The sequence below is a fragment of the Mesoplodon densirostris genome, chromosome 18 (assembly GCF_025265405.1).
Source record: "Mesoplodon densirostris isolate mMesDen1 chromosome 18, mMesDen1 primary haplotype, whole genome shotgun sequence".
Taxonomy (NCBI): domain Eukaryota; kingdom Metazoa; phylum Chordata; class Mammalia; order Artiodactyla; family Ziphiidae; genus Mesoplodon; species Mesoplodon densirostris.
Window position 1 is genome coordinate 15,267,189 of NC_082678.1, and position 13,471 is coordinate 15,280,659.

At 41.2% G+C, this 13,471-nt stretch overlaps 1 protein-coding gene across 3 annotated transcripts in view; it reads right to left on the reverse strand.

The window, feature by feature from the left end:
* Positions 1-13,471, reverse strand: part of RNF213 (ring finger protein 213) — a 116,278-nt gene that overhangs the window by 57,223 nt on the left and 45,584 nt on the right. For all 3 annotated transcript variants that reach the window (XM_060080715.1, XM_060080714.1, XM_060080716.1), the window contains 5 exons: positions 7,205-7,294; positions 5,962-6,084; positions 4,935-5,115; positions 2,805-2,978; positions 2,309-2,458 (listed from right to left, as the gene is read on the reverse strand). In XM_060080715.1, the coding sequence (XP_059936698.1) occupies positions 2,309-2,458; positions 2,805-2,978; positions 4,935-5,115; positions 5,962-6,084; positions 7,205-7,294 (718 nt within the window). The remainder of the gene's footprint in view (positions 1-2,308; positions 2,459-2,804; positions 2,979-4,934; positions 5,116-5,961; positions 6,085-7,204; positions 7,295-13,471) is intronic.

Sequence of the window (13,471 nt, forward strand, 5' to 3'; positions counted from 1 at the left end):
AAGATGACAGTCTGGCATCTGCACATGCTTCCACTCCCTCCCCATATTCTGTTCCAATGACAGAAAAGAGATTGTTTTTCAAAAACCATAAAGCAACAGGGCTGGGAAGGATAGAAAAGGAGATCACAGCAACAAAATTTTGGAACTTGACAAGCAGATGTGCTAGGGGGTAAATGACGTCTTAAGCCTCAGAACATGGGGTCCTAGCCCATGGTGGGGAAACCTGAGTCTGCCAGGTGTCTGGTGTCACAGACTTCCCCCAATGCACAGACACTGGCTGCACAGGTAACTGGAATTTGGGAGGTGGTGATAAAATAAGGAGGACTGGGCTGAAAGTCTGCTTAAGAAGTCATCCAATAGCCTCATTTTCATCCCCACCCATTCCATACGGCAGGTTGATGGCACCTCCTCCACCCTGGCAAGCAATGGGTGGTTTATATTTTAGAGAGGATAACACCAAGGGCTCTCTGCATTGGGGGTCTCAGGTATATGGCAGAATAAAGGCATTTCCAGGCACGTATGCTTTGTCAGGAAGCTAACAAACGGTATGTACCATTAAATTTAAGAAGAAAGGAGAACAGAGGATACAGGAAGAAGGAAGGCAGTAAGACTAGATAAGCATATTGGATGCTGAGAACCCTCCAGACCTCATTTCTCTCTTGACTCCCAGAAACCTGGCAGTGGGGCCTATACCTTCCAGGCAAGAGACTGGCAATCTAAGCAGCCCAAGAGAGAGGAGCTAAAGATACAGGCTATTTCAAAGCCTAGCCACACCACCCTCAGAATCCTCCATTAGCGTGTTAGGCACCTCTCTTAATATAAACAGATAAACAAGAATTTCTAGACAGATGGGGAAAGTCTTTAACATGAAAAATAGATATTAAAACATACCAAGAGATAAAAGCAACTTGGAGGAAATAGGAAACAATTCAAGATAAAGAAAAAGAAAACCTCTAAATCAAAAATATCAATAATCTCAGAAAGATATGATACTGCAACCATGAACAAGAACAGGATAGCAGAGAAAAAGGATCACTCAGGGGAAAAAAAGCGTTCTTATAAATTAAATACGTAAGAAGAGAAATTTAAAAATTTACTGGAAACGTTAGAAGGTCAAATTAAGGAAACTGCTCAGAAAGCAGAACAAAACACAAAGAGATGGAAAATAGGAGAGAAAATGTATGGAAGTTAGATGACCATTCCAGGAGGTCACATATCCAACTGTGAATTCCAGCAAGAGAAAAAGTAATCACTCAACTAACACAAGAAGTTTCCCCAGAACTCAAGGACTTGGATTTCCAGATTAGAAAGACCCACTTAATTATGCCCAGTACAACAGATGGGAAACAGACCCATTCCAAGGCACATCATTAGGAAATTTCAGAATAAGGGAGACAAAGAGATCTCAAGAGCTTCCTGAGAGAGAAAATATGTCATCCACAAAGGGTAAGAATCACATCTGACTCTCAACAGCGACCCTGCAGAGACCACGGAGCCACAGATGCCAAATCCTGAAGGAAAACGTTTCCAGTCTGTACCTCTGCACCAAACAACAGATCTCATGTACGGGCAGACGTTTTCAGACAGGCAAGGAGTCCTGTGCCCCCTTCTCAGGAGGGACCAGAGGGTGTGTTTCACTATAACACAGGAGTGAAAGCAGGGAGCCATGGGACCCAGGACACAGATCCAGCCGAGGACAGAAGCAGGACACCCCTAGGACTGCATCCCTCCAGTCTGGGGAGAGTCCTTCTGAAAAATCAAACTGATTGCCTTGTGAGGAAATTCAAATGGTTGGTAAAGAGTCTGGGATTGAATTTAAAAACAAATACATTGAAAACAAAGCATAGGACAAGAATTTTAAATTTAGAGAAAACAGTTTGCACAAGAAATGGAAGAGAATCATGGTATGTTTCATGGCTCGAGTATCAACAGTGCATTTACACAGTCGTGACTATTTAAACCCTGAGGACTGATCTAGTTAAAAATATGATAAAATTGGAGGAAAGGGAGGTTGGAAAGGTTATGTGTGTAAGGCAGAAATTGGAAAAACAAAGAGATTTAATCCTAATTTTCCACAATGGATAATGCTTAAACCTGAAAAATCAAGGAGCTATTTAAGCATGCTATTTAGAGATATGGCAGTAATCACCAAAAATTTTTTAACTTTGTTAAAAATTAACACACTTAAAAAAGCCTCCCCTCCAAGATAAAAGACTGCTACTGTGATACAGTTTTATCATATTCTCTTTTGACCCTTCTCCCCTGCGGACCCCTCAATTTTGTTTATTTTAATGCTTAAGAATATCACCTTTAATCAGGTCTTTTACCCTGCCATACAACTTCAGAAGAGAGTCAACGTATCTTTTCTCATTCTTTAGAATGACTAGTTCATTCTTTCTGAGACTCAGCACTTCCTTCATAGCGTGCTTTTTCTCCTGGGCTGGAAGACTTGTATTCTCTGAAAAAAAAGAAAAGGAAACCAATAGAACACACAAACATTCGCTTGTGGCAAGACATTTCTTCCACCCACATGAACACGCCCCACGTGCTGAGCTATGTGGAGGGTGACGCAGGGTGCATGCAGGGCCACTCCAAGACGTCCCCGTGTCAGCAGCATGGAATAAAAACAGCCAGTGCTCTGACACGGTCAGCATTTTATCACTTTCCCATTATTTTCCTAAGGATTAGAAGCCATCGCCTGTCAACTTCCTGGAGAGATGAGCCCTCTACAAGACACACAGGCAAACACAGGCGCTTCTTATCGTCTAACCCCTCATGAGCCTGAAGTCCACATCTCAACTTACTTAACTGCCAGATGTTAAGGAACTGATTCGTGTGTTTTATGATCAGCTCCAGTTGTCCAACTAAAATCGCTCCATTGACGAGATCATTAGTAACTTTTCTGAAGACAGAGTCAGCAGTGGCCATCAACTTCTTGCCTTCATCGGTAATATTTTCTAATATTTTCTCATTGACTCCTGATCAAGTTAAGAACAGAGTTAAAACGGTGGGCACCCCACTTCCCTCCCATGTTATTGAATTCCCAGTAACTTCCTCATTGCTCTGACCCAACTTCCATACAAAAAAGCAGAGTCATTCCGTGTTTCCAGATGTGCTTCTCACACATCCCTCGATTCTGCTTTGCCCAGGAGGTTTACATCTCACCCAAATTCATCTCCCAAAGGACTTCCTTCTTCATGAAGACGATTCCTCAAGTGACCAAAGTCAGCCAGGAGAACCACGTTTCTCAGTTATTTTAAACCTGTGCACTCTTCAGTATACTGAATATCTTTCTTAAACTAGACATCACCACCTTTAAAATCTCCCACCTTGAGAACCCTTAGAGAAGAATAAACTGCACTAGGGATGCACTGACACCCCGTGAGGGTTATCTACGTGGTCTTAAGGAGGCATCTTCACAGCACATGGAAACAAGATAAACATCAGCGTAATGGCTATACTCTACACATCTTGGCTATCTTGCAAAATTTTGAATGTGAATTTTAGGATCAATTTAGAGGGCAAAATTTTCAAACATACTCAACCACCAGAAGGTTTCTCTCCCAGTCATACTAGGGTCATACAGTTGGGTCATGCCATTAAAAGCAAATAAAGCAGCTTTATTCACAACTGCAAAATCTTGCAAGTAACCAAGATGTTCTTCAGTAGGTGAATGGACAAACTGTGGTCCATTCACATAATGGAACATTATTCAGTGGTAAAAAGAAGTGAGGTATGAAAAGGAACCTTCAATGCATGTTGCTAAGCGAAGAAGCCAATCTGAAAAGGTTACAGAGTGTGTGATTCCAACCATATCACTTTCTGCAAAAGGAACAACTGTAGAAGAGGGGAGAGGGGAGGGATGCACAGGTGGAACACAAGGTTTTAGGGCAGTGAAACTATTCGGTATGATACGGTAATAGTGGATGCACATCATTAAACATTTGTCAAAACCCACAGAAAGTACCAGAGTAAACCCAATGTAAACATTGGTCTTTAGTTATTAATAACATATCAATACTGGCTCATCAGTTATAACAATCGTACCACACTGAAGCAAGACATTAATAATAGAGGAAATTGGGTGTGTGGAGGGGCTAAATATGGGAAATCTCTGTACTTTCTGCTCAATTTTTCTACCAACTTAAAACTGCTCTAAAATATAAGGTCTATTAATTTAGAAGACACAAATGTAATATTTTCAAATGAGTAGTTTTTAATCATTACATAGGAATTCCACATCAATCTTCTTATTTTATCGCTACAACAACCCTGCCATTGAAGAAACTTAGCTTTTTGTTTTAAGGCTGTCCCAGTAATTTGATAAAACTGAGACGCAAAATAATCTAACTGGGGTGCTTTTCCACTAGATCTGAATCTAACGACTCACACATAAACCTGAATATAATGTTTTTAGGGAAATACACATCTCCCCCTCTTTGGTCACAGACGTTTGCGTCATGGAATGTACGGGTGGAAAAATCAGGCAGTACTTAGTTTTTGCTAAGGTCACCAGTATTGGATCGGACATTTATATGGATCTCAGAATAACAAAGAGAGGGTTTTAGACTCAGACACACTTGGGTTTTGATTTCAGTTCTTAATACTTATTCTTGGCAAGACCTTGGGTAAGTCCTATTACATTCTCCACCTCAGTTTCTTTGTCTGAGGACCCTCAGGACCACTTCAAGTATAAGACATCAGCATGGTAGCTGGTGTTCAGCAGGTATTCTATGAATGGTGGCTTTCAGTGTTAGTTCTCAATTACAATACAAGATACTATGAACCTTCCTGGGTCCTTCCATCCAAGCTGCTTCTTTTGGCAAACATCAACCCATTCGAACTGACCCACAGGTCAAATACTCTGCCCTACCCTTGGGTCAGGAGGCACCACTGGACAGAGCACATGTTCCCAGCGCCCCCTGTGAACATACCATACAACTTGAAGAGATGATTGATTTCTGGCCAAGTGAGCAGGTGATTCAAAACCTCACCTAAGTCATCTACAAATTCCCCTCTACTTCTCGGCCAGGACTTAGTGATCACAGCAGACACAAGGGTACCACATTTCCTCAAGTCTTTATAAGAGATTTTCTCAAGGATACTGGTCTGAGACTACAAGAAAATGAATAAAGAGAGGGATATTTAGAAGGTTTTTTTGTTTGGCTTGTTTTTGAATAACAGAAGCAAATTACCCACCCAATAGCATTTCAGAAATCCCTCATAACTAGTTTTACAAAGCCTCAAAAAAAACAATTGTAAATAAAATGCTTAACTTTTCTTAGGGCATGTCCATTTTCCTGTGCACTGTCTCCGTAAGTGATGAACACTGGGGATGAGGAAACAGGTACCGACAGACAGATACAGACACAACCCACAAGTCACCCCCTTTCCTCTGGCTCAATGCCAGTTTCTACATTTTTCCTGGGACTTTCACATTATGAAAAACATCAAACATAATACAAGTAAACCATTAATACTGGTATCCTTTGTATTCCTAACTGTAATTCTTTTAAAGCTGCCTACAAACAACACATAAATTTTAATTCTCTTTCTAAGTGACTTGATAAAATCTTTTCAACTTCATACATTTTCCTTCCATAATGCTTTGCTAACCTTTGGGGTCTTCTACTGCATGCTAAGCAAGTGTTATTAGCAAGCAATAAAACAAAGGCTGGGTAGGTGGCAATGATAATAATGGGGCATTTAGGAGCAGCCTGTGAGATTTCTGGAGGTCACCTGTGAACTGCTATGATACCATGCAGTAGCAGGAAGTTGAGTGGCATTTCAAGGAGTGGGTACAGGGTACTGGATTTCAGGCCGGGGAGGGGGGTGCCCAGAGCCCATTCTTTGCATTGGTGCAGGGTCTCAGAACCAGCGGCGCTTAATAGCCTTTAGTTGATGACGACAGAAGGCAGGTGTGAACCCAAACGCAATTCCTGAGTGGGAAAGGTTGTTCACCTGGCAGACCGAGCCCACGGCTTCAATGGCACACATCTCAAAGCATTTCGACACACTGTCTTCTGCGCCTGCAGCATCCCAGTTAGTGCTACAGAAGGCAGAGATCTGGGAGAGAGGCTTCTCCTGAAAGACGGGAAGATGAGGATGTGAGAGATTTGGGGTGCTGCACTCTCAGACACTATGGAATGAAAACACCCTAGTAATTTTCACTTTCCTACTACTGTATCAGCTGCCCATTATTTTGACCTTCTTCCCATCCCACGCTAAGCATGTCCTCCCTGCCTCTAACCATTAGACCAACAAGGCAAAAATTCAAACAAGACCAAGAAGGCTAAAATTCCCACTTTCCAGAAAAAGCATCCGGCACAGCAGCTTGCAAAAGCAGGTAAATTAAAAAAAAAAAAAAAAAAAAAAAAAAGAGGGCTTCCCTGGTGGCGCAGTGGCTGGCAATCCGCCTGCCAGTACGGGGGACATGGGTTCAAGCTCTGGTCCAGGAAGATTCCCACGTGCCGCAGAGCAACTGAGCCCGTTGCAACTACTGAGCCTGCGCTCTAGATCTTGCAAGCCACATCTAGTGAGCCTGCGTGCCACAACTACTGAAGCCCGCGCGCCTAGAGCTTGTGCTCCGCAACGAGAAGCCACCGCAATAAGAAGCTCGCACATCGCAACGAAGAGTAGCCCCCACTCGCCGCAACTAGAGAAGGCCCGCGCAGCAATGAAGACCCAACGCAGCCAAAAATAAATAAAATAAATGTATAACAAAAATACAAATTTTTTAATTAATTAATTAATTAATTTAAAAAGGTTTCTTCTTTGCTTCTCTTTTCCTAAAAAGATCCATTTAACAGTTACGTAGAAAACCCTCATATCACGTTTTTCAAAACCTGAATTTTCTAGGGTCACAGGCCTTAATTAAAAATGGGGAGCACTTTTGTGTTGTCCCCACTTGTCACTGGGTTTAATAAGGCTCTTGTCACCAACAGGCCACTTAGAGCCACAGCATATAGGGTTAGTGCCTATTAGAACCCCATGCATGCTGAGGGTTCCCCTGGTGCCCAGACCTTGTGCCCTTATTCTTCTCTGGAATACCATCTGCGGTCAAACTATTAAGGCTGAATCAGAAACACAGAGTCATATGAACCCCATGCCCTGTCCACTCAAATGCAGTCATCACGTGTCTTGGTTGCTTCTCACAGTCTGGTTTTACCGACTTCCAAAAAGAACATCCCCCGACTTTCAGTACCTGTTTGAGCCTCCCTTCCATGTCCCCCAGCAAGGATTCCTTCCAGCCATGCTCTGCAGGGAAGTTTATTTCCACCAGTCGGCTCCAGATCTGCAAAACCCACATGTAAGGGATAGCCACTAAGACACCTAGATGCCACAGTGGAATTCTATGAAGGAAGATGATTACGCACAGTGCTTCAAAGACACCTGGGTTCTGACTCATCTTTGTCAATGGTCTGCTGTGTCACTGGTGTGTCAGGGCAACCCACCTTAGCCTTATAAAACGAAGGGTCCTGACTGGGACAGGTCATCTCTACAGTCTCTTCCACTGTGTAACTGGGTTTTAACCTGAAAGGATTTCCCTCCATTGTTTTATTTCAAAAAATTTCAAACTTAATGACAGCACAAGGACACTCATATACCTTCAGGTAGACTCCCCAGCGTTTAAAGGACTGCTTTTGGGATTACCATGTGAAAGTTTGTATTCTCCCTATTCCCAACTACCCTTGTATTTGTTAGGCTTTAAATGTAATGGTTCCCCCAGCCCCGTGAAACTAAGGATATGTGTAGCTTGTCATTCCATTAGTTGTTGCTTTTAGCTTGAGCTCTTGCCGCTTGGCTTCTGTGGTTACAGTCTTTTGAACTCCTTGGCTTTTCAGCTCCTAGGCTGTATGAGTTGAATCAGCAAATGCCCCAAGGAGAAAAGCTGCACCAAATGTCAAGCTTGCATCTGTGTTTCCCTTCTCTCCAGAACTTGGCCCACATGTCTTGGTGTCTCTCAAACATTCGGATGCTGGTGAACAGATGTTTTCTTACTTTATCCAAGTTTTCTAAAATTTCTTTAGACTTCCCCTGATCTTTTTTTTTTGAGATTTTTTTTTATTAGTTTCTGCTTAATAACAAAGTGAATCAGTCATACATATACATCTGTTCCCACATCCCTTCCCTCATGCATCTCCCTCCCTCCCACCCTCCCCATCCCACCCCTCCAGGCGGTCACAAAGCACCGAGCTGATCTCCCTGTGCTCTGCGGCTGCTTCCCACTATCTATCTACCTTACGTTTGGTAGTGTATATATGTCCATGCCTCTCTTTCGCTTTGTCACAGCTTACCCTTCCCCCTCCCCACATCCTCAAGTCCATTCTCAAGTAGGTCTGTGTCTTTATTCCCGTTTTACCCCTAGGTTCTTCATGACATTTTTTTTTTTTTAATTCCGTATATATGTGTTAGCATACGGTATTTGTCTTTCTCTTTCTGACTTAGAGGAAGGACAAGACAGAAATAGAGCACCCTTCACACAGACTGAAAAACAGCTTTGAATGAGCTCAAACTGAGAATGGACTAAGGTTTCCAGTCCCTATAGTAACTGTGTGCCATGGGCAAAAGGAAATCTTTTCAAGAGAACAATAACAACATCCAGAATGTGGAGGTATCTTTATAGTTTCCTAAAATAAGTTAAGCCCAATTTTAATATACAAAATAATTGGACATACCAGGAAAAAGACTAAATGATCAAAAGCTCAAAAAAAGTAAAAGAAAGAAAGAAAAAAGACAATATAAATGGACAAGGAGGACAAGAGTTAGTAGGCTTTGGTTAAAAAACAAAACAACTATGATTAAACAAAGAAAATAGACACACGGCAAATATGCATATGAAAAGATGCTACACAGTCCATGTCATCAGGGAATTTTAAATTAGAACAATAATGAGATACCACTACACACTTATTCAAATGGCTAAAATCCAAATACTGAAATACCAAAGTTGTTGACAATGCAGAACAACTGAAATTCTCATTTGCTGCTAGCAGGATACTTGGCAGTTTCTTACAAAACTAAACATACTTTTACCATACAGTGATCTAGTAATCATGCTCTTTGGAATTTACCCATAGGAACTGAAAAGTTATGTCCGCATAAAACCTGCACATGGATATTTATAACAGTTTCTTCCATAATTGCCAAAACTTGAAATCAACCAAATGTTTTTCAATAGGGGAATGGATAAACAAACTATGGTATATCGGTACAAAGGAATAGCATTGAGCAATAAAGAGAAAAGGCTATGAAGCCATGAAAAGACATGGAAGAAGCTTAAATGCATATTGCTAAGTGAAAAAAAGCCAATCTGCAAAGGCTACATGCATATTATATGATTGCAGCTATATGAACTTTAGGAAAAGGCCAAAGTGTGGAGACAGTCAAAAGATCAGTGGTTGCCAGAGGTTGTGGGGAGGGAGAAAAGGATGGGTGAAGCACGGAATTTTTTTTTTTTTTTTTAAGAGTTCTGTCGTCATTCTAATTATTTTTTCCCTATAGGTAAGGTGTCCATTTTTCAATGGCTGCTTTCAAAGTTTTTAATTTATCTTTAGTTTTTAGAAGTTTGACTAAGATGTGTCTTAGCATGTAGTTCTTTGGGCTTATCCATTTGGGGTTGCTCAGCTTCTTGAATCTGTAGGTTTATGCTTTTTTTTCCTGCCAAATTTGGGATGGTTTCAGCCATTACTTTTTTTTTAATTTTTATTATTTTTTTTATTTTACAAATTTAATCAGTTATACATATACATATGTTCCCATATCCCCTCCCTTTTGCGTCTCCCTCCCACCCTCCCTATCCCACCCCTCCAGGCGGTCACAAAGAACCGAGCTGATCTCCCTGTGCTATGCGGCTGCTTCCCACTAGCTATCTACCTTATGTTTGGTAGTGTATATATGTCCATGCCGCTCTTTCACTTTGTCACAGCTTACCCTTCCCCCTCCCCATATCCTCAAGTCCATGCTCTAGTAGGTCTGTGTCTTTATTCCTGTCTTACCCCTATGTTCTTCATGACATTTTTTTTTCTTAAATTCCATATATATGTGTCAGCATACAGTATTTGTCTTTCTCTTTCTGACTTACTTCACTCTGTATGACAGACTCTAGGTCCATCCACCTCATTACAAATAGCTCAATTTCATTTCTTTTTATGGCTGAGTAATATTCCATTGTATATATGAAGCACGGAATTTTAAAGGCAAAGAAACTCCTGTGTATGGTTCTGTAATGGTGGATACAGGTTATTGCACATTTGTCAAAAAAATCATATAATGTACAAAACAAAGAAAAAAAAATAAAGCGACTGCTTTATCTCTTTCTCTTTTGTGCTCCCTTTAGTCTCTCTAGAAATAGGCATTTTCTCTGCTGAACCATTGGAAGGAAGTTGCAGACGTCATGCCCCTTGGCCCCTAAGTCCTGGGCAGGCATCCCCAACAGCGTGTCCCTTCTGCTACACATGGTAGTACAGGTGTCACTGAGGCCAGTTCACGTGGGTGTGACCTTTCTTGAGGAAGGGTCCCTATCCACATTTCTCTCATTGTCCACAGGTGTCCTTCCTGACTGTTTGGGTCATGGATCCAATTGACGGACACACACTGCATTTAGTTACCATGTCTCTTTTCTAGAAGAGTTCTCCGGCCTTTTCTGTTTTCCTTTCTGTTATGATGATGATAACATTTTTTTCTTTTCCATTATGGTTTACTACAGGATACTGAATTAGTTCCTTGTGCTATACAGTTGGGCCTTGTTGTTTACCTATTTTATATACAGTAGTTTGTATCTGTTAATCCCAAACTCCTAATTTATCCCTCCCAGACCCCCTTTCCCTTTTGGTAACCACAAGTGTGTTCTCTACGTCTGTGAGTCTGTCTCTGTTTAGTAAATAAGTTCATTTGTGTTGTATTTTAGATCCCACATGTAAGTGATAGCATATGGTATTTGTCTTTCTCTGTCTGATTTACTCCACCTAATATGATAATCTCTAATATGATAATCCTCTTCTGGTCACTACTCATTGTGATACTCAAATTGTCTCAGATTTGGCTAGTGGGAACCGCTGCAAGCTAGCTTCTGTCTCCTTTTTTAAAAAATGTAATAATTTTAGATGTACAGAAATACTGCAAAGATAGTATGGAGAGTTCCAGATACTCTCAGCCCAATTTCCCCGAGTGCTAACACGCTACGTACCCATAGTACAGTTGTCAAAGCTAAGTAATTAGCATTGCTAGATTACCACGAACAAAACCACTGGCTTTGTTTGGATTTCACCACTTTTTTCCCATGAACATCCTTTTACCATCCAGGATCTAACCTAGGATATCACCTTGGATCTAGTCCTGTCTCCTTGTGACATGTCACCACGCGACTTCAAGCACTTCTACTTTCTGGCAATACAAGGTGTTTCAGGCTGGCCTTTCACTTCTTCAGCCCCACCTTTAGAATCTGCTGTTCCTTCCAGCAGCACAGGTTTTGGGGGGTTTTGTTTTGTTTGGGTTTGGTTTTTTAGGGGAAATGGCATTTAGAAGCCAAGACTAGGGCTCTGGGTGTGCTCACGGACCTGTTTCACAATCTCTAGGCCCTTTCAGTGGACGGAGTCAGGAACTGTTGTTGCTTCTTATTTTTTAAATTTTTTAATTAATTAATTAATTAATTATTTTTGGCTGCATTGGGTCTTTGTTGCCGTGCACGGGCTTTCTCTAGTTGCGGTGAGCAGGAGCTACACTTTGTTGCAGTGCACAGCTTCTCATTGCGGTGACTTCTCTTGTTGCAGAGCACGGGCTCTAGACACGTGGGCTTCAGTAGTGTGGCTCGCGGGCTCTAGAGTGCAGGCTCAGTAGTTGTGGTGCAGGGGCTCAGCTGCTTTGCGGATGTGGGATCTTCCTGGACCAGGGCTTGAACCCATGTCCCCTGCATTGGCAGGCGGACTCCCAACCACTGTTCCACCAGGGAAGCCCCTGTTGTTGCTATTTATTTGTTTATTATACAGCAGGTTCTTATTTGTTATCTATTTTATACATATTAGTGTATATATCTCAATACCAATCTCCCAATTCATCCCAACACCACCACCCCCACCCCCGCTTTCCCCCCTTGTTGTCCATACGTTTGTTCTCTACATTTGTGTCTATTTCTGCCTTGCAAACCGGTTCATCTGTACCATTTTTCTAGATTCCACATATATGTGTTAATATACTATATTTGTTTTTCTCTTTCTGACTTACTTCACTCTGTATGACAGTCTCTATGTCCATCCACGTCTTTACAAACGACCCAATTTCGTTCCTTTTTATGGCAGAGTAATATTCCATTGTATATATGTACCACATCTTCTTTATCCATTTGTCTGTCGATGGGCATTTAGGTTGCTTCCATGACCTGGCTATTGTAACTAGTGCTGCAATGAACATTGGGATGCATGTGTGTTTTTGAATTATGGTTTTCTCTGGGTATATGCCCAGTAGTGGGATTGCTGGGTCATATGGTAATTCTATTTTTAGTTTTTTAAGGAACATCCATACTGTTCTCCATAGTGGTTTATCAACTTACATTCCCACCAACAGTGCAAGAGGGTTCCCTCTTCTCCACACCCTCTCCAGCATTTGTTGTTTGTAGATTTTCTGATGATGCCCATTCTAACTGGTGTGAGGTGATACTCATTGTTTTGATTTGCATTTCTCTGATAATTAGTGATGTTGAGCAGCTTTTCATGTGCTTCTTGGCCATCTGTATGTCTTCTTTGGAGAAATGTCTATTTAGGTCTTCTGCCCATTTTTGGATTGGGTTGTTTGTTTTTTTAATATTGAGCTGCATGAGCTGTTTATGTATCTTGGAGATTATTCCTTTGTCCGTTGATTTGTTTGCAAATATTTTCTCCCATCCTGAGGGTTGTCTTTTCGTCTTGTTTATAGTTTCCTTTGCTGTGCAAAAGCTTTTAAGTTTCACTAGGTCCCATTTGTTTATTTTTGTTTTTATTTCCATTACTCTAGGAGGTGGGTCAAAAAAGATATTGCTGTGATTTATGTCAAAGAGTGTTCTTCCTATGTTTTCCTCTAAGAGTTTTATAGTGTCCAGTCTTACATTTAGCTCTCGAATCCATTTTGAGTTTATTTTTGTGTATGTTTTTAGGGAGTGTTCTAATTTCATTCTTTTACATGTAGCTGTCCAGTTTTCCCAGCACCACTTATTGAAGAGGATGTCTTTTCTCCATTGTATATCCTTGCATCCTGTGTCACGGATTAGTTGACCATAGTTGCATGGGTTTATCTCTGGGCTTTCTATCCTGTTCCACTGATCTATATTTCTGTTTCTGTGCCAGTACCATACTGTCTTGATTACTGTAGCTTTGTAGTATGGTCTGAAGTCAGGGAGTCTGATTCCTCCAACTCCGTTTTTTTCCCTCAAGATTGCTTTGGCTATTTGGGGTCTTTTGTATCTCCATACAAATTTTAAGATTCTTTGTTCTAGTTCTGT